Consider the following 20,857-nt stretch of genomic DNA (forward strand, 5'->3'; position numbering starts at 1 on the left):
AAAACGTTCCTAAGTTGACGAGCTCACAAAAGTAAGCGATGTACTTAAATTGTGTTCAAGTGCAAAACGCGCTTTATTTCGAAGTCGGTAGTCGTCGGATTCGTATCGTGTCGGTTATTCGCTTTTGTGCATTATTCTGTGCATGTTCAAAATAATCGAATTGCAGTGAAATATTCGGTAGTGATAAGGTACAAAATACAACATGAAGTCCAAATCCTTATTGTGTGCAATAAATAATATATATTTCGATTTTAATAAAGTATATATTTAAAGAAACAATTAAATATATACATATTTAATTATTATTTTCTCTCCATTTACTTGCTTAAACATGATGTAAACATGAACAGCAGATTATAATAAACAAAAACAAAGAATTTATGGACAACAAATTAAATGAGAGAAATAATTAAAATTAACAATAATTAAAAAAAAATAACAGTGCAAAATGAAATTTCAATTTCAGCAGGCTAACCCACAGGGGACGGCAAGGATGGCCGATTCTGAAATTAAGAGTTTCATTCTCATCGGTCTGCTATTAGCGACAGCTATCAATGCAGGTATGTTCTATTTCATTCCTTTAAATATTTACTGCGAATAACATTCTTAAAAATATATTCGACTTCCGTAAAGAAATAAGGAAATAAAAGTTAAGTAAATAATAAATAATATTCTAGGTCGCAATAATAGTCTTACACATTTTGCTGAGCACATATCGTAAATATACGCAAGACTATTAAAATACGTACTTCTAACAATAAAATTTATTTTATTACTATATATTCTAACCTTGCGATCTCAATAGGCATATCCTCACTGACTTTAATTTCAGTAGTAAAGATAGCTTAAATTATTATAATTAAATAAAGATCGATTATCTGCCGAAATGAACAATGGATCGCGGGTATAAAGTATATAAAGTAAAGTGGTAACTTGAAAAGTATTATCCTAACTCCGTAACTGAGAAATACACCGTTAAGAATCGTTTTGCTAGATTTAAACATGGTAGCACTATCAACCTCCTCTTGGAGCCTGATCGAAGTTTCCAGGAAATTTGTTAATGAACGTCGTCGATACACTTACTGGATATAGTTCAAACAATAGAGTTGAAAACACATCCCCGAGTGAACACGACTACTCCGCAAATCTTTTTCCAATGACCTTTTCTAATTAAAGTAAAGTTAAGAAAATATTTTTCGGTAAAGCTAAACTTGTTTTCCAGTTAGATCATAAGCATTTCAGAGTTTTTCGCTTACTTAAATATATACAAAACAACTATAAAATCCACCACTACCCATTTTCAATAAAAGTAAAACAGAGCGGTATTATTATTCTTAAAATTTACCGAATGTACAGAACAGGTGCTAAAAATACCAAATGCCGTTTTGGAATATTAATAATGTAGTACGTTTGAAAAACCACAACGTACAAAATATACTAGATTGTCACCCAAAGCAACTAAAACCCGACTGCAGCAGCCGTTTTTGCCATATTAAACCTTTTCTTAAATAACTTCTATAATTGTTATCTGCTCGCATCCAAATTTTCAGGAATTATAAAGACTATTGTTATGATTGTATGTAGATTGTGTGTATCGTGTTTCTTACCTCAAATTAACAAGTGCCTGTCTCTGAGATCTAGGTGTTCGTAGGACAGAACGACAGGCAGATATAGCTTTATTGTCTCGACTGTTGGCGGTGATAAAGAATATATGTACTATATTGGGTCGGAGATGCCTTCTTCTGCCTATTACAACATTTTTCTCATCTATCTTTTAAATGAGATTGATTTTTTTCCTGTTTTAAGAGATCTCAGAGTGTTTTAAAAGATAAACCAAAAAGGCCATCGAAGAGCTCCGAAGAAAATCACTTTGGGCGATCCTCATTGTAAAATTTGAGGAAACTTACTCTTTTTAATTTCGTAAATGTAAATAATTTTTTTGAATATGGTTACGAATGACTACAGTTATTTGAGCTTTGTGACTTACATACATACATAGATATATTTATTTATTGTACATAGTTTGTGTAGTAATATAATTTTATAAATTCATCACGCCAAGAAATTAAATAATTTATGAGTTATTAATTATTATTTTTGATTCTACATTTCAGATAGTAGCTGTAAAAAGGGGTGTGTAAAACGTAAGTATTATTAATTTTCCTTATGGACACAAAAATCTGAGATATATGCAATTACTCGGAAACCTCCTTTTGAGCGACCGAAATGAATATTTAAGTCAAAAACAATTGTATTAGCAATAAATAGGCATTCATGGAATATATCACAATTTGATGAATGCTTAAAACATATAAATTATTAATATAATATAATAAATATGTAAGTTTAAATTTAAATTTGCTATTAAATATTATATGTATTATGAACAACATTTATAAAGATTTTGCTTTTCCTATGGATATCCTGACAATTCTCTGTTCTAATTGATCATTAATGATTAACGAAAATCATTTCTTCTTCTGCAGCCGACAGTGGATTATTGAAATATACCCCGGGTCATTTTACGAGTATGCATTTGACAGCATATTAACGGTGGGCTTAGTACGGGTATCATAAGCGAAGCTGATGATACAAGTCTTAAAGTAATCGGTACTGCGAAAGTGTTTGCTAATGGCAACTGCGATTATACCCTACAAGTCGGTGCTATAAAGGTAATTAACACGAAGCAGTCTTTGGAGAAGAAACTCGTGACAAATATTCAAAAACCAGTACACTTCTCATGGGCCAGCGGTCAAGTACAACCAGAAATTTGTAGCGATGCCACAGACTCTGAGTACGCGTTAAATATTAAACGTGCCATTATTTCACTATTGCAAGCAGGAAAAACATCGGAATCTAAATCGGAAGTCGATGTATTTGGACTATGTCCAACCTATACATCTATTTCGGCGACTGCAAGTGGCGGAGAAACAATAACAAAAGTTCGTGATCTTAACCAATGCGCCTATCGAGAGCAGATAAATTCTGGCTTGTTATCGGGCGTAGTGAATGAGCAAGCTGGCATTAAATCAAGTTCCCTACTGCAAGCGGACTATAGCAAAGAGTTGAAACTGCAGAATGGTGTAATCGAGCATGTGCAACTCGTGGAAGTTTACAAGTTTACGGGCAGCGTCAAGGGCAGCTCGGATGTGAGTGCCAAGGTTGTTAGCAGCCTTAAATTGCGAAATGGATCTGGCGGAACGCCAGGATCAACACCAACTCCAACTAGTGGACAACGCGAGGCTAGCATTATATTTCAGAAGTACGGAACTTATGCAGCCAAGAATATTGCTGCTCTCAAGATAGCACTCTCTGATCTCATTGATTCGACTAACGATTATGTAAAAAGACACAGCTAAAAAATTTATTGAAATCATTCGATTACTGCGCAACTCGGATACAGACACCATATTAGAATTGGCTGCTGTCCCACATCCTAATAAGGTGTTAGCACGTAAAGTCTATCTGGATGCTCTTTTCCGCACTAATACTGCCGAGTCGGCGAGAGCAATTTTGAAGCAGCTAACCAAGTTGAGTGAAAACGAGAAATTGTTGGGAATATTATCACTAAACCTGGTGGAGTCTGTGGACAAGGAAACCCTTAATCTAGCTGCTGTTCAACTATTGTCTAACGCACCCAAGGAGCTTTATTTGGTTGTTGGCAATTTGATCTCCAAGTTTTGCTTGAAAAATAGGTGCGAAACATCCGTTGTTGAAAGTATTTCAAAGAAGTTTGTTGACGGTCTGAAGCACTGCAAAGCCAACACCAAAAAGATGAAGAGCGCATAGTATATGTACTTAAGGGCATCGGAAATAGCCATATCCTGGTCAACACTCTGGTGCCTGCCTTGACAGAATGTATTTCTTCTGACGCTCCAATCGCATTAGAGTGGCAGCACTACAAGCCTTTTCCACCTCGAATTGTAATGAAGCATTAAACTCTAAGGCACTAGAGATCTTGAAGAATCCTAATGAGGATTCAGAGCTCCGAATCGAGGCATATGTGACAGCTGTTAATTGCCCAACTGCTCAACTGGCCAATCAAATTTCAGAGATTGTAAACTCAGAGAAGGTATATCAAGTAGGTAGTTTTATTTCATCAAGTCTGAAGGTAATCCGAGATTCCACGGATGCGAATCGCGAGCTTCAGCGTTATCACTTAGGAAACATACGTGTAACGAAACAGTTCCCACAAGACTACAGGCGTTACAGTTTCAACCGTGGCTGTTCCCATAGACTTGATGCCTTAGGACTTAGTGCCAGCACTGATTACAAGCTCATCTATTCACAGCACGGTTTCCTGCCAAGATCAGCGAGATTCAATATGTCTGCAGAAATCTTTGGCACAAATTTCAATGTGATTGAGGAAACTTGCGGCAGGAGAACCTCGAGAAGCTCTTGGAGTATTATGTGGGTCCAAAGGGGTTGCTCAATAAAGATTTCGATGAGATTGTCAAGCTTATTGAAGTCGGTAATGCTGAAGCAGCTGGTGGGGCCGCTGAACGTTCGAAGCGCTCGATTGCTGATGATGCTACAAAAATCGCCAAGAAATACAAAACATATGGCAGTAAGAATATCCATGACTTGAATTTGGATCTGTCATTGAAGCTATTTGGCTCTGAGCTCGCTTTCTTGAGCCTAGGTGATGATGTACCAAGTACATTAGATGACATTATTAAATATTTCTCGGATGCATTTGACAAAACCAAAAAGGAATTGTCGTCATTTGAAAAGCAGTTCACCTCGCACCATCTGTTCCTCGATGCGGAATTGAGTTACCCCACGGGATTGGGTGTACCATTAGAACTCGGAGCCCAAGGATTTGCGGCAAATAAAATCGACTTTGCAATCAATGTTGATGTGAATGATATTCTCGAGCAAAATTGGCAGCGATCGAAATATCGTTTCAAATTCGTGCCTAGTATTGATGTTAATGTGAATATCCTGCTGGGCTTCAATGCACAGGTGCTATCAACAGGACTTCGTGTCGTATCCACGGCACATTCAGCCACTGGCAGTGATGTATCAGTATCTCTCATAAATAATGGAGAAGGATTCAATGTGAATGTTGACTTACCTCGCGAAAAACTTGAACTTGTCGATGTACAGTTAAATGCCGAATTTTTCATAGCTGAGAATGACAAACAATTGAAATCGGTACCATTGAAAAACTCAGCCAAAAGCAAAAATCTAAACCAATTAACGAAGATTATTGCTTTAGTCAACTTGACATTGTTGGGGTAAATCTCTGTATATCTAGTTCGGCGAGTCTTAAAGATTTCACTGTTGAAAATAGCCAAAGTGAGGGACACGTCGACGAATTTCATCTTTCGAAACCCTTTTCGTTCGCTATTTACTCAACAAGTGAACGTAAATTTAATTTCAAAGGAACACAGTCAACACTCCCAACAGGTAGCCACCAATGGAAACTTGATTATAGCACTCCCGGGTCGAGGGTATCTCATGACACAAGTGTAGCATTTGAGCTGGGCACAAAGCCAAAGACCTACGGCCGGATAGCCCTTGATAATCCCCAAATTCACCTCGCCGTTGAGGCTGGCATCACAAATGATAATACAGAGTTGGTAGTTTACGGTCAATACGAACAGAACAAGGATGTAAAGAGGAGTAAAATAGGGTTTTCGAAGCATGGTAATGAATACAAACCACTAATTGAGATTCACGACAAAATGGCATTGTCAACAATATCAATGGTTATCGCGCCGATGGCAAAATTAATGTACAGAAATCGGGCGACAAGCAGGCACGCTTTAATTTCCAAAACTTCCAATTATTAAGCCCAAGTAATGAACGTATTGTAATAAATGGTTGGGCTGACCTTACTCCAAATGCTTTAAGTACTGAATTGCATATTGCTCCAGAAAAGGAATCATATTTGGTGAAGAGCAATTTTAAGTTGGAAAGTGGTCAATATGAAGCGGCTCTCTTTGTGAATAATGAGCAAACACCTAATAATGTTTACGGCAGTTCGGTGAAAGCAAAATTGGCAATAATGCCTATGACTTACAGCTGATTGGTCAGGCTTTCACTTGACTCTGACAAGTACATCGGCGCTAAAGTTCGTTAAGGGCGATAACTCAAATACATTAACTTCGTCTCAATTTTTATCAGATTTGCGGGTCGACCATCAGAGTAAGCCATATGCCTCTGTTAAAGTCGTCACGAATTTCGATGTGAACAAATTAGAGTTCGATGCTACAGCAATTCGTGATCAGAATCATCAGGTATCTGTGAATGTTAAATATCAGTCGAATCAAAGGACAACAGGTGACTACGAATTGTTGGCGAAGGCAAAGCTCAATAAACACTCGATCGAAGTTGTCTCCAAGTGCGATGCAAATGGCAATCTATTAATTGTGGATAATAGCATTATCACATCCTGGGGTACATTGATAACAGTTAAGGGTGAGCTGGGACAGCGCTACACTGCAAATGATGTCCACATCGATTTGCAAGGCAGTGCACAATTTCGTAGCAAAGAAAAAGCCCTGCAATGGATATTGAAAGCTCTAGGAACTCCCGAGAAAACCAATGGCGAATTCCGTGTAAACCGCGACAATGCAGAGCTCATCAAACTGACAACAGAATCACAGCATCCACTGGACAAAGTGTCTGCGGCCAAGTTTAATCTCGTACTTAAGAACCAACTAAATGCCAAGGGTGATTTTAAAATCGCAAGGAATGGCAAAGGCGAGCTCACCGCAATCATAGAAACGCAAAAAGTTGAACCCAAGCATAAATTCGAAGTCGACTCAAAATTCCAAATATTGTCACCAAAATATGATATCGATACATCGATCAAAATCAACGGCGACACAAAATTGCATTTAAAAACCGAAAATATAATCGATAAATTGAAATTTTCAACGAAAAATCTTTTCGAATCAGACACCAAAAAGGTATCTTTCGAAGCCAATGGCGCATTGAAGGGTGATTGGCGAAGCAATGGTGATATTGAAGGTGCATTCACATTGGTTACTCCCGATGGACACGTCTATGATGGTAATCTTAATCGACATATAACTACAAACCTCAAGACTCATCTCATTCAAGGCACGGCAAATGTACAAGTTAATGAACAACAGCCTGGCAACAAAGAGAAGCGTTCAATCTTATTAAAGACTACGCTAAATACATTGAATACAAAGACAAAGGAATTTTCATCAAATGCCCAGCTAATCTTGACCTCATTTAATGGCAAAAAGCGGAACTTAATAGCCATGTTAAGCATAATCTTAAAGAAAAAAGCGGCCTTCAAATTACAGAGGCTGGTCTATCTCTGCAGGAAATTTAGTGGAAAATCAATTGCCCGTTGAATTGTCGATTATTGTTGACGAATATAGCTCACAGCAAGGAAATGGCCGCATCTCTTTCAAGTTTGGTGATCGGATCTTAGCGAATCTTAATGGTAAGGTTCAGGTAGGACAGCAGCTGAATGGAGTCCCAGCTTCCTATGAGCTGCAAGCTGACCTGCAAGCACCACAAACCAATTTTAGAAGCTTTGAGCTCAGCAGCCATGGAAAACTCTTAAGAACCGTCGAAGGCGGCAGTGGACCCTATAATGTGGAATTCGATCTGAATACCAAGACGGCTGATGGACACTTCACACGTGTTAACACCTTCTGGAAGGATTTGCTCATCAGGGCAGCTACACTTTTGATGCACAAGGCAATTGGCTAGCTGCTCCATTGAAATTCGATGGTAGCTACCGAAATGAAAAAGACGCAGCAGAAAGTAACCGCAAGTGGGAAAATACCTTAAATGCCCAATTTGGTGACAAGTATATCAAGCACCACATCGATATAAATGTTGTAGCAAATACAAAACTGCAACAGTACAATGGCAACTTGATACTAGTCATGAGTCGATCAAGAACTTAGAGGTTAACATACAGTCAACTAAGGCGGGCGAAGATACCTATACAGTGCGTTTGGAAGTTAAGGATGCAAGCAAGAAGTACGAAATAGACTCAAAATGGTTTGGTGCGCCACACAAGAAGGGATTAGAGCTGCACCTGAATCTACCCAAATCTCAGCCCATCGGGGTAGTGGCCATTGTTGAAATTTTGGGTGAGCGTAAGGCAAAGGTCAGTGTCGATATACAAAGCCTGGCCGACTTGGACTTCAAACTCAACCTGGAATCATCGTACACAACCATTGATGAATTTTATATCATTGGAGACTGAACTCGAAGAAACTGCAGCTAGACAGCTATGTGCTGGACATCAAGGCACAGAGCAAGAGCATTAAAGTTAGCGTAACGAATGCCCAGGATGTTATCATATCGGGCACAGCCACGTATAACCTAAAGAAGGATCAAAATAAGGCTATTATCGAAGGACAGGGTCAATTCCAAAAGCGGGTAAAACCGTTTCGAGTAGCTTTAAGTTAACCCGTCAATACTTTGCCCTCAGTACGGACAAAGAGGTTGGGGCCTCCTATAGTTTAAATGGCAATATTGGACCAACAAATGTGGTTGCCACACTAAAGCTAACTAACAAGGAATTTAATCTGAAGGTATCCACATGCGAAGAGAAGCGTCAATGCATGAATATTCAGGCACAATCTACTTTGACCATTGATGAGAAACAATTGGATACTTCGGAGCATGGAATACTCGTCTTGATGGATTTGCGAGAGATTGGTTATCCATATGAGCTGGAGTGGAAGTCGAGGAGCAGACGACAAGGCTTTAAGCATCAATACAGTCTAGATGGTCACATCTCTGGTAATAATCTTAAATATCAGTTAAATATTAATTTCTTACCCAATGGCTCCACAATTCGATTGACTTTACCAAAGCGACAAATTCTCTTCGAGAGCACACAGACATTGCCAACAGATGGCAAGCTCTTCGGTCATTACGAGGAGTCGGCTGCATTTTATATTGATAAACTGCAGCGACCTAATGATGTTGCGCGTATCTCTGCCATTTTGGATTTATCTGGTGAGGAACACGTCGCCATAAACTCCAGGTTGCAACTCAAAATCGAGCATCCCACTATCAGACCTTTAACTGTCTCTGGCACATTTGATGCGGATCGTAATAAGCGCTCTGTGAACAGCGAATTTACTTTTGACATATTTAAATCACCCGAACAGAAAATAATTGCTTTTAATCAAATTCGAAATACTCAAGCCCAACAAAGTCCCATTGGCGGTTTTGATATTACATCGAATCACAAAATTTATTCATCGGGTCTCCAATTTAATTATGAGATCAACGTGCAATCAGCGCTAAACGTCGACAAAAGGAGTTCACGACATCCACCGAACTGAAAAGCAACAACTTGGATCTAAATGTTGGAGCTAACATCTTGGCAAATAAAGATCACGTCGACGTAACAGTCAATGCTCTCAACAAGCAGATTGTTGCAGTGAGTGCCGATATCGATTGGAAGAAATATTCAACGAAAATCAATTCAAAACTGCAAGCCTTAGCTGGACAGAACCCTATTGAAATTATTTCCGAACTGCAACCGAACTGGTTGAAGATCTCATTGAATAAGCAAAGTCTAATTAATGCGAATGCTGAAATTAAACTGGGCAAGGAATTCAAATTTGATGTCACAGGTGCAAGTGGAAAATCAGTGTCAAACGGGCGTGTTTCTCTCGATGCAGCCAATTTCCTACAAACTGACTACAAAGTCAATGAAGATGATTACAAAGTATTCGTGGTAAGTTAATTACGATGAATTCTAAGAAAATGTTAACTAATTTTAACTATAACACTTTAACATTGTAAGGTATTGAAAGTAAAAATAGTATAGTTATGTTAATTTATTTATTTTTATACCCGCCATCTATAGGGCGATGTAACAGGTAGAATGACCCGACCCTATATTCTTGATCAGCGTCAACAGCCGAGACTATCTACCCATATCCGTCTGTCCGTAAAAATCACTGGGTCTCAGATACTATATGAGATAGAGCTATAATTTTCGACAGCATTTGATATGTTTGCACGCAGATCAAGTTTAATTCAAGCGTAATTTAAATCTAGTCACGAATCACGAATAATAATTAGAGTCTTTGTGATTGCTGCGATCAGATAAAAATTGTCGAATTTCTTAAAGAAATCCTTTGTATGGACAAAAACGCCTACTTACTAGGGGTCTTAGTTGCTTTGGCTAACACTCTATACATAGTATAGGTTGAGTGTAGTACCATATCAATATACCAAATATGCCATTTGGCATATTTTGAGTATTTTATGGTACATATTGAGAAAAATACCGTAATATTTTGCTTTTATTCAAAATGGTTAACAGGTACATCACAGTCGAGCACACTCGACTTAGCTTTTTACTTGTTTATTTGTTTGTTATATTTTAATTTCAAACTAATTATTCTCTCATTCTCACTTTTAAAATTATAATTACAAACTAAATTAATCCTACGAATTTTTATGTTTCAAATGAAGAATACTCTTAAAAATGAATTGAAAAAGGAATCCGAAGAGGTAACAGAAAAGCTGAAGAAACAATTCGATAACGCTCGTAGCGATTTTGGAGAAAAGCTCAAACTCTTCAAACAAAGTAGACCAGATTTTGATATATTATTGAACGGCTACGAAAATCAAGCAAAACCATAATTCGTGAATTAGAAGTTGATCCAACACTGGCATCTATTATTGATAACACGTAAGTAACTACATATATATAATTATAAATACTTACATACTTACATATTTGCATATTTATATAACTGATTTCTAATCGACACAAACGTTTCAATCAATGAAGCCAATAGAATAATAAAAAGAAATGCGTCGAAAGTTGTTCAAAATTTCTTAAATCTAAGAGTTAAATTAAATTGCTAGCCACATCTCCTAATGTCTATAAAACTAAAAATGTAAAAATAATAAAGACGAATTTTTTAATAATTAATTTTATCAAGCTTTTAAAATGAAGTAGTAACCTGTATATGTAATTATGTAAGTATGTATATGTTTATTATAACATTTTTCGACACTTCGTTATTTTGATCAGAATATCAAATATCAATATTTTTCATAATTGATTTTTATCCAAATCTAGCCGAAAGCTTATTGAAAAGATAAACGCATTCATTAATGAAATTTCAAAAGCATATGCAAAGCATTTTGAAGAGTTGCACAAGACTCTTGAAGAAGTCCTTAAAAATTGGAACGAATTATGGAAGAATTCAATATTGAAAGCATGGGAACAATTCGTTGTGTCAGTGACCAAAATTCAAGAGAATCTTCGCGAGGAAGTCCTTAATGTATACACAAATGTTTTCAAAACCGTCGTTGCGGGTCTGGAAAAATATGGACCAGTGCTAAAGAATTACGCAAAGGCACTCCATGAATCACTAAAACCAGTGAGTGAAGCAACGCAAGAATTAATCAAGACAATTATTAATAGCACTGATTATATCTTTGTTGAGCTTAAAGAATATTTAAGTAAATTGCCAACATTCGAAGCTATACGAACAGAAATAATTGAACAAATTAAGCATTTCAAATTGATTGAAAAGACATTGGAAGTGCTGAACAACATCTTTGATCAATTGCACATTTTACCGCAGACACCAGATACAGAAGAATTCTTACAAAAATTGCAGACATATCTAGAAGCGAAATTAAAACAACAGCCTATCAATGATGAAAAGGTGCTTAACGAATTGTCCCAGCTGTTGATAAAATCGCTGCGTTCCATTTGGTTAGCTCTCGAGAACTCTAAGCCAGGTGGTGGTATACCTGTCGATTTGGAGAGTTGGACTGCTATTGCGCTGCCAACGTGGTTGGACAAATTGATAAACTTGCCTGCCTTGTTGTCATTCCGCTCGAGCGTGATTAATGCCCTACTTAATGAGAAATGGGAGAACACTTTGAGCAAAAATTTGTATGCTACTTGGATATATTCGGTTATCTTCCAGAAGTTTGATCTGCATGGTCAGATTGTAGATGGAAAACATGTGTTTACTTTCGATGGTCAGAGCTATGCCTACCCCGGTAATTGTCGATATGTACTCGTTCAGGATAGTGTCGATAGCAATTTCACGGTCATCGTTCAACTGAGCAGCGAAAGCAAACTGAAGGCCATCACATTGACGGACAGAGACGGCAACTTTGTTGAAGTTAGCGATACGGTTGCACTTAAACTGAATGGCAAACCAGTTGAGTATCCACAACATATTCCTGGCATTCATGCCTGGCGTAGATTCTACGGTGTTTATCTCCATTCTGAGTACGGCGTAACGATCACCTGTACCACTGATTTGAGGGTTTGCCAAGTCACCGTTGACGGATTCTATACCAGCAAAACACGAGGATTGCTTGGGAACGGCAATGCTGAACCATATGACGATTTTCTGCTAATTGATGGTACCATCGCAATCGATTCAGCTACTTTGGGTAATGATTATGGTGTTGGCAAATGTAATTCAGTATCTTCGAAAGGAGAACAACAAGTGGTGCGCAATGAGATATGTAGTGAAATATTTGGAATTGAATCAACATTGGCCCTTAATTACTTACAATTGGATCCTCGACCCTATCGTAAGGAGTGCGACATAGCTGTTCAAGACGCTGCCGAGAAGGACAAGGAATCGGTAGCTTGTAACTTTGCCTTGGCTTACGGATCGGCTCTAAAAGAATTGAAACAATTGTCTCTGCTACCACCGCGTTGTTTGAAATGCACCGGAGCTGTGGGGCAGCGTGAGTTGGGCGAAGAGTTCACTGTAAAACGCCGACAAATAAAGCCGATTTGGTTTTGTTGTTGATGTCAATGTAACGCCAAAGGTTTTGTCTCAACTGGTTGCACCCGCCATTACGGAGATTCGCGATGCATTAAAGAGTCGGGGATTCACTGATGTACAAGTCAGTGTCATTGCCTTTGATGAATCGAAGCGTTATCCAGCGCTGCTCACCAGCGATAATGGGAAGATCAATTACAAGGCCAATGTAGCGAATGTTCAGGTAAATGGACCTAAAACTTCTGCGATAATTGTGTCGAGCAAATCATCACCGATAAAAGAGTACTAGAAATTTACAAATTGCTTGAACGATTTGTCAAAACAATTGTGCCGCAGTCCGATGAGAATGCTTTTAGTTTGGCCTTGGACTATCCGTTCCGTGCGGGAGCGGCAAAGAGCATTATTGGAGTTCGCAGCGATTCCTTGGAGTACAGCAATTGGGTAAGTTTTATTTAGCATGCTAAAAAGATGGATTGCTACATAATATCAACATTTCACTAGCACAGAGCTTAAATACAAATACTTACAAAGCCACATATAATTAATATAAGTTAGAATATTATAAGTTAATTCCAACAAGAAATCTATGTATCTAAAGTAGCATGAAATAAAATACTTGACGTACTAACGGCAATACCATAAAGGACCCAGCGATACAAAGCACAGGCTTGTTGACGGACAAAACAAAATAAATTTTTGAAACGGTATAGAGATATTGAAATTTGCACACACAATACGGAAGACCAAGCATTGGTAATAGTTCTACGTGGAGTGAAAAGCACTAATTAAACTAATTTAGGTTTAATTATAAAAATCTACTACAGTAAGGTAATATAATATTAGGGTTCCAAATCAAAATGCAGAGAGCAAAAAGTTATTAAAGAAAATATTGGCCACATTATAAAATAATTTAAAATTGTTAATTTTTTATAGTGGAAACTTGTTCGAGCTCACATAACTGGAAGTTTAACCAAGTTTGACGGCGCTCAGCTTCATTTGATAGCTCCAATCAAGGGGCTTGCTTTGGAAGGAGTTCCTGCTGATAAACTAGTTGGTAAGTATCATATCTTGCATTCACATATTAATATTAAATAATTATATTTATATTCAGGTTTTAATGCACGCTTAGTTGCAACTTTGGATGGAAAGGATAACAAGAAACGCTCAAAATTACAGTTTGAGAATGATATGGGTATCGATTTTGTACTAAACAATGGAGGCTGGGCATTTACCACACAGAACTTTGATAGACTAAAGAGTCCTGATCAAAAGAAGGTTCTTAACCAAGTCACATCATCCATTGCCGACACGTTGTTCAAGACTGAAACCATCAGTGATTGTCGATGTGTGCCCGTCGAAGGATTGTTTGGTCAACACAAGTGCGCTATCAAATCGACCAGCTTTTGCCGAATAAGAAATCAAAGAGTGCGTGAAATTATTGATCGTTTCATATAAAACAGTAATTTGAATTTAAAAGTAAACAAATAAAGCAAGTAATACAAAAATTGAGTTGTGTAATTTTTTTTATTTTTATCTTTTTTTATCATCGAACTTTTTGGTACAATAAATGCGATAATAAATAAATAAATCGAAAACTTAGGTCATACGATTTGTCAAAACCTGTACACGTCGGGCATTGCAGCTTTTACACAAAACGTGATCATCTAGAGGATAGCATCCCCGACCATCAGCCTCCGAAGATAATAACAGACCACAGTCCTAAGATAGGGAAATTTTAAATATTAGTCGCAACAAAAATTATACTTTTTGATTAAATGGACCTCGCATTTATAACACTCCAAGTGAAAACTTCGATCTAAAGCAACTACTCGGACAGTTTCTTCCTGACCAGATTCCGGTAAAATTGGCTCATTACATACACAGCATCGAGGTGCGAATTTTCTAAACTCAAATTTTTTTCAGATTATAGATTTATATTTTTATAAATAGAATCTCTTACTTGTGAAAATCAGCAATACAATAATTCTGATTAGTAGCATCTACCGTAAATGGAATCGCTATTGATAAAATAAAATAAATTTAAGAGTTAAATTAAAGACCATTTAAGATACATACATATTATATATATATGGTTTTAATAATAATGTGCTTACCGTCTAAGCTATTACCACATACAACACAAGTAAAGCATTGTGGATGATACGGTTTCCCAGTGGCCCTTAAAATTCGTTCCAAAATTGGCTTGAGGCAAACCGAACACTTCTCTAGTGTTTGCAAATAATCATATTCACAAAACGGATTCCCTTCCAACGCATAAAATGGTTTGCCTTGCAAGTTAATTTGACATTCTGTGCATGTGAAACACGATATGTGATAAATTTGATCCATTGCTGTACAGCCGCTACTCTCGCCTAAAACTCGATCTCCGCATTTAAAGCAACGTCCTAGAAAAATAAACAAAGTACATGAAGCTTATTGCTCCGTGTGATGGAACAATAAAACATTGTTTTTTAAGTAAAAAAAATAATCATAAAATAATTAATAACTATTTATAATTAAAAGTATAAAAATATGTCAAAAAGAGAAAGAACCATTTTATAGAAAATGTTTTGTTCCCCTTTTCGCAGATAAAATTTGTCTTAAAATTGTTCCTTTTCCACATATTTTTTAAAAATTATTATACATGATAAAAAACATTGCAAAAATGTTATATACGTACCATAATTTTCCACTTCATCTACTGAGTCAATAGATGTTAAGTTATAGTGACGGTGATTATCGTTAATCATACTTCTTTTCATGTAGTTAGTACAATTACTAGGCTCTATAGTTTCAATGGAGCTTGTGTCTATGTTTCCACAATTTGTGGATAAAGATTTGTCTTCACAAGCCGAACTAGTTGGCGGCATTTTGCATTGATTAATATTAGCATATGTACTAAAACTAGCTCGGGGTAGTACATCGTTGGACATCCGGGGATTTATGGGCTCGTATATCGAATCATAAGTAGAAGAACTCTAGAAAACGAGACAAGCATTAAAACTTCGAAGAGGTGTCGATTACAAAACAAATCTTGAATATTAACTATAAAGTATAAAAAAATCATCGGAAGCTTTTCATTTTCTATTAATTTCCATTTAAAACGTACCTGTGACAATCCACCATATCCATAGAAATCCGTACATGTTTTACCAGAATAATACTGCAATAATTATAAAAAAAAAGAGTTCAAATGGGTTTTACTATTTTAGAACGTAGATGCGGTCAACGGATTAAACGTTATCGCTCTTATAAATTTTGGACTAATCTTTGTAGAACTGGTAGATGATCTATCTATATATATAAAAGAAAGTCTATAAAGTTTCACCACTTATAAATCAAGAACGGCAGAACAGATTTGAGTGAAAATTGGTAGGGAGGTAGCTTAGAGCCAGGAGCTTAGGATACTTTTTATTCCGTTCGACAGCGCGAATTTTCCTCCACCGACATGGCTGCACTTATAGTAATGAATAACAGTAAGTAGGCTGTGAGTGTAACGTATCATACTCGATATTACGATATTATGTATTTATTTACATTTATTTTACAGTCAGCAATGCCGCAAGCAAGACAATCGAAAAAAATAATATTAAATGATAAATAAAATAAAATAATATAATGAATGGTTGAGTGAGCGAGCAACTTTAGCGGAAAAATTGCAAAATCGGCACAATTTTAAAAATCAGAAAATTTTTTTAAAATGTAAAAATCGCCAAATTTTCGGAAATTGAACAAATTGGCAAAATTTTGGAAATTAAAAAATTGTACAATCGGTAAAATTGTGGAAATTGAAAAAATTTTAAGATCGTGAAAATTTTGAAAATTAAAAAAATGTAAAATCGGAAGAATTTTGATAATTGAAAAATGTAAAACCGACAAAGTTTTGAAAATTTTTCGATTTGTGTAAAAATGTAAAAACTTTCTAAACTGAAAAAATTGTAAAATCTCCAAAATTTTGGAAATTAAAAAATTTTAATATTGGCAAATTTTGGAAATTAAAAAAATTTTTATTCGGCAAAATTTTGGAAATTAAATAAAAGTAAAAATCGGCAAAATCTTGGAAATTGAAAAAAGTAAAAATCGGAAAATATTTTGAAAACTGAAAAAAATGTAAAAACTGTCAAATTTGTGGAAAAATGTAAAAGTCGGTAATAATGAATGAAGTAATAAAAAAGGCCGGAACAAAGTTCGCCGGGTCGACTGGTTTTAAATAAAAACAAGTACGAGAGCTATAGTTGCTTGTCGTCTCAGATGAAGACGCTGATCAAGAATCAACTTTATATGGCTGGAGATACCTCCTTCTACCTATTCAATACATATCTTTCAGACAGTACCCTTCTACTCTCTTGGTATCGGATATAAAAGTACATATGTGAGCACCAATACCTATTTTTGTATAGTACAAAATACTTAGGTAACAAACCAACTTTTCGTAAAATTAATATTTACGTTTGACACTAGCCAACTTCGGATAAGCTGCACATTGCTATAATTGAAACAACTAAGAAAGCTACAGTTGAGTGTGCTCGACTGTGAGATACCAGCTACCCATTTTGAATAAAAGCAAAATATTGCGGTAATAATCTCAAAATACTTGTTTCCCATTGTGAATAACAGCACAAAAGTGCGGTATTCATTTTGAAAAATTACCATATTAATATACAGTTTGTCAGTCAAAGCAGCTAAGACCCGTAGTAAGTAAAGTTTTTCCCATACAAAAGTATATAATAATTATCTTACACAATTTTTGTCGCGACTTTTACAGTCGCCACTCTAGAGTTAAAGTTTGTTATTCGATTTATATCGTTTTGCGGGGTCGAAATGGGTGTAGCAAAATTTGCAACAAACTTGATCTGCGTGCAAACATCAAGTGCTGTCGAAAAAAATATATATATGTAAGCGTCCCAAATACACATTTATTAATGTTAGACAAGTAAAATCAGTGAATTTTATTCAAGGAAAAACGTAACAATATGACAGCTTACCGTTGTTGTGTTTTGTGTGCACTGCTTTCCATAATTTTCGTAAGCAGATCCTGGCTTTTGGATTGTACTACTTTCTTCTAAATCTACTGTTGCCTCATTGAAGGGATCATTTGCACGTCGAAGTTCACTATATGAAGAGCTCACTGGACTTGGTGGTGTGCGTAATTCATCGTTTATATTTTTGTCATAGGCGCTGTGCAAATTGACAGTTGCCCATGTAATTGTTCCGTGGTTGAATGATTTAAATCCAAGTCTAAAACACATACACAACTGTTGTTATCACTTAACTATAAATAAAACCCATAATAATGAATCTCACAAACATGCTTATTTTTAATATAATATAATATATTAATTTTTAGCGAACTCAGTTTAATAATGCACATTAAATCTAATACATATTTAAAAAAATTCAAATAAGATTTGTTTTATATGCACTTTTATAATTTGTAAGAAGAAACTTATCACAAAACAAAACAAGTAAGAAAGCTACAGTCAAGTGTATTCGGACTATGAGATACCGCTACCAATTTTGAATAAAAGCAAAATATTGCGGTTTTATTTTCAAAATATATTAAAAATATATACCGAATGGTATATTTGGTATATCTATATAGTACCACATTCAAAATATACCATAGATGACACAATATATAGCAGATTGTCGGTCAAAGCAACTCAGACCCCAGTAAGTAGGCGTTTTTATCCATGCAAAAGTATTTCTTTAATAACTTCCACAATTTTTATCTGCTCGATAGATAGGACTCATAAATACTATTGTTGTTATTGTATACACCAAAATTTACAGCTCTAGCTTTAAAGTTACGTTTGTTATTCGATTTTTTGATTTGCAGGGGTGGAAGTGGGCGTGGCAAAATTTGAAACAAACTTGAACTGAGTGAAAACATAACAAATTAGAGTTCTATCTCTTATAGTCTCTGGGATCTAGGTGTTCATACGGACGGACGGACGGACAGACAGACAGACGGACATGGCTAGATCGTCTCGGCTATTGATGCTGACCAAGAATATATGCATATACTTTATAGGATCGGAGATGCCTCCGACCTTATAAAGTTAAGGGCTTAAGGGCAGCGCTTGAAGATTTAAAATCTTCTGACTCCTAAATGTAATCTCATTATAACATTATCTTATGATTCTCTAAACTTTACGTTTCAATAGATGGAGGCAAGTAACACATTCGGGGTTTATTTGTCTCGTGCGACAATCTAAAAAAATATTTTTGTCCATAGACAACCATTATGAATGCACCGTAAAAACACGGAACAATGGGTATTTGAAATATTATTGTTGATTAAGTTCTAAATGAAAGTCTTTTTAAGAGAAGATAAATTCTTTTTTAACTCGCGAAAAAGTTTCTGGGATTACCCTATATGCAATTCTGAGATTTTCAGATTTGGATTTCACCTAATTAAATCAGATTTACATTTTATCAAAATTATACTTATATTATAATATATTTGTTTTGGTCGAGATATATATTTCGTAAAAATTAAATATATGTTAAAAAATATAAAGTTCTCATAAAGAGTAACGCAAATATTAATCAATTTCAACTTACTTTTATGATTAGATTGCGATGATAGCATATTTGAATAGACCGTAGTGCCACTATATTCCGATAGTGTATTGAACGATTTAAGTTTATCGTTATGGGGTTTCTTGAGATTTCTGCGGTACCCATCATAGCTTGTTAAATTGTGGACACTAAGAGATGTTGATGATAGGCTTGGAATGTCTGTCACTGGGTTTGGTTTCGTTTGGACTTTGGATCCTAAGAGACCTCTCTTTTCCATCTGAAGCTTATGATATGCCAAGGCTTCCAGTTGCTGTTCCAGCACAGCTGGATTGTCCAATGTGGATTGACTACACCCTATTTTCTCCCCATTTTGAATAGCACCGATTGGCTGTTTGCGCGAAAGTATTAATGCTTTTGTAGTTTCTTTATGGGCAACGAATTCCAAACTCTGTAGTGGCTGAGAAAACAATGGCTCTTGAGTGTCCATAACTTGCTTGCTAAGTGGAACCTGATAAGTGAATATATTAAATAAAATGCACAATTTTCTTAACTTAACACAATAATTTAAAACTGCATCACCTGCGGCATTTCAATTGATTTTCGACTTGGCTTTGGAGGAATGGTTGGTGCTGTTTTACTTGATACCTTACTGTGATTATTAGCACTCTGCTCTGCACTCACTTTCTGCTGTAAATTGCCTACTAAAGCAGCTACTTTTCCAGTTCGCACATACGCATCTTCACATCCACTATTAACTACTCCCAACTGCCTAAGTTGGTTTTCTAAGGTATCCATCTTACAGCGCGAATCAATGTTTTTGACCGTACGTCGGCGTATGCAATTCAAATAAATAATTTAAAACAACTACGCAGATTCAATTATGAAAATAATAACTTCCAATCAATACTATTTATCCATTAACAACCTTGCTAATTTGTATTTCTTTGTGACTACTAACTGCTACAGAGTGACCGACATGTAATTATAAAAATATACTAATGTAAATTTTAAAAATACTGCTCCGCAGCTCACCGTTTGGCGATGGAGCTGTTTTTCAAAAATCAGAGCTGAAACCAAATAATCTTTTTAATCGATTTCTTTATTCAAGAAAAACTCGATTCTTTTCTATTTAAATAGAATCGTTATGTCGAGCCACATTAAAAATATCTATAAAACGGCCGTTTCAAAATATTAAAATTGATATATTCACATTTGCCCCGTTGCCTATTTCCACTGCACCAAAAACAACGTTCTTTCGGTTTTTTCCGTTCAGGTCGAATGTTACCCATGTAACAACCCATAAGAAAAAAGTCAGTTCCAAACGTAAAAACTGAGTGACAATGGCAATAGGCTATATGAAAAATAGGCTTTCCACATTCGTGAGGTATGTGAAAATATCGGACACAAACTCGAACACCATATTTCAGTATATTTTTTCAACCACGCGATATTTTATCGAGGTAAAACAGAAATTTATATTAAAAGTGCGGGCTAAGCAAATTGCACTACTGATTTTAATTTTGAAATGTCAGAGTTGCCCACGTAAAATGCCGTAAGAAAAACATAAACTCACATGCGTGAGATATGTGAAA

General features: G+C 35.9%; 2 protein-coding genes across 2 annotated transcripts; one reads left to right on the top strand and one right to left on the bottom strand.

The window, feature by feature from the left end:
- Positions 1 to 63: 63 nt before the first annotated feature.
- On the top strand, positions 64 to 14,245 carry LOC133846969 (apolipophorins). Its single transcript, XM_062281674.1, is given in 27 exon segments — positions 64 to 188; positions 467 to 560; positions 2,115 to 2,144; positions 2,487 to 2,507; positions 2,510 to 2,557; positions 2,560 to 3,343; positions 3,345 to 3,769; positions 3,772 to 3,867; positions 3,870 to 4,364; positions 4,367 to 5,211; positions 5,214 to 5,685; positions 5,688 to 6,027; positions 6,029 to 7,243; positions 7,287 to 7,645; positions 7,648 to 7,838; positions 7,841 to 8,195; positions 8,198 to 8,374; positions 8,377 to 9,267; positions 9,270 to 9,697; positions 10,444 to 10,602; positions 10,605 to 10,663; positions 11,060 to 12,729; positions 12,732 to 12,752; positions 12,755 to 12,976; positions 12,979 to 13,181; positions 13,674 to 13,794; positions 13,852 to 14,245. Coding segments are annotated over 26 exon segments (10,038 nt in total). The 5' UTR covers positions 64 to 188; positions 467 to 493; the 3' UTR covers positions 14,196 to 14,245.
- On the bottom strand, positions 14,246 to 20,236 carry LOC133846970 (lipoma-preferred partner homolog). The gene is given in 10 exon segments (XM_062281675.1): positions 14,246 to 14,459; positions 14,522 to 14,642; positions 14,701 to 14,758; positions 14,855 to 15,145; positions 15,421 to 15,718; positions 15,850 to 15,903; positions 17,726 to 17,995; positions 19,308 to 19,428; positions 19,430 to 19,773; positions 19,845 to 20,236. Coding segments are annotated over 10 exon segments (1,896 nt in total). The 5' UTR covers positions 20,061 to 20,236; the 3' UTR covers positions 14,246 to 14,336.
- Between the last annotated feature and the right edge of the window lie 621 nt (positions 20,237 to 20,857).

Source organism: Drosophila sulfurigaster, chromosome 4 (assembly GCF_023558435.1).
Source record: "Drosophila sulfurigaster albostrigata strain 15112-1811.04 chromosome 4, ASM2355843v2, whole genome shotgun sequence".
NCBI lineage: Eukaryota > Metazoa > Arthropoda > Insecta > Diptera > Drosophilidae > Drosophila > Drosophila sulfurigaster.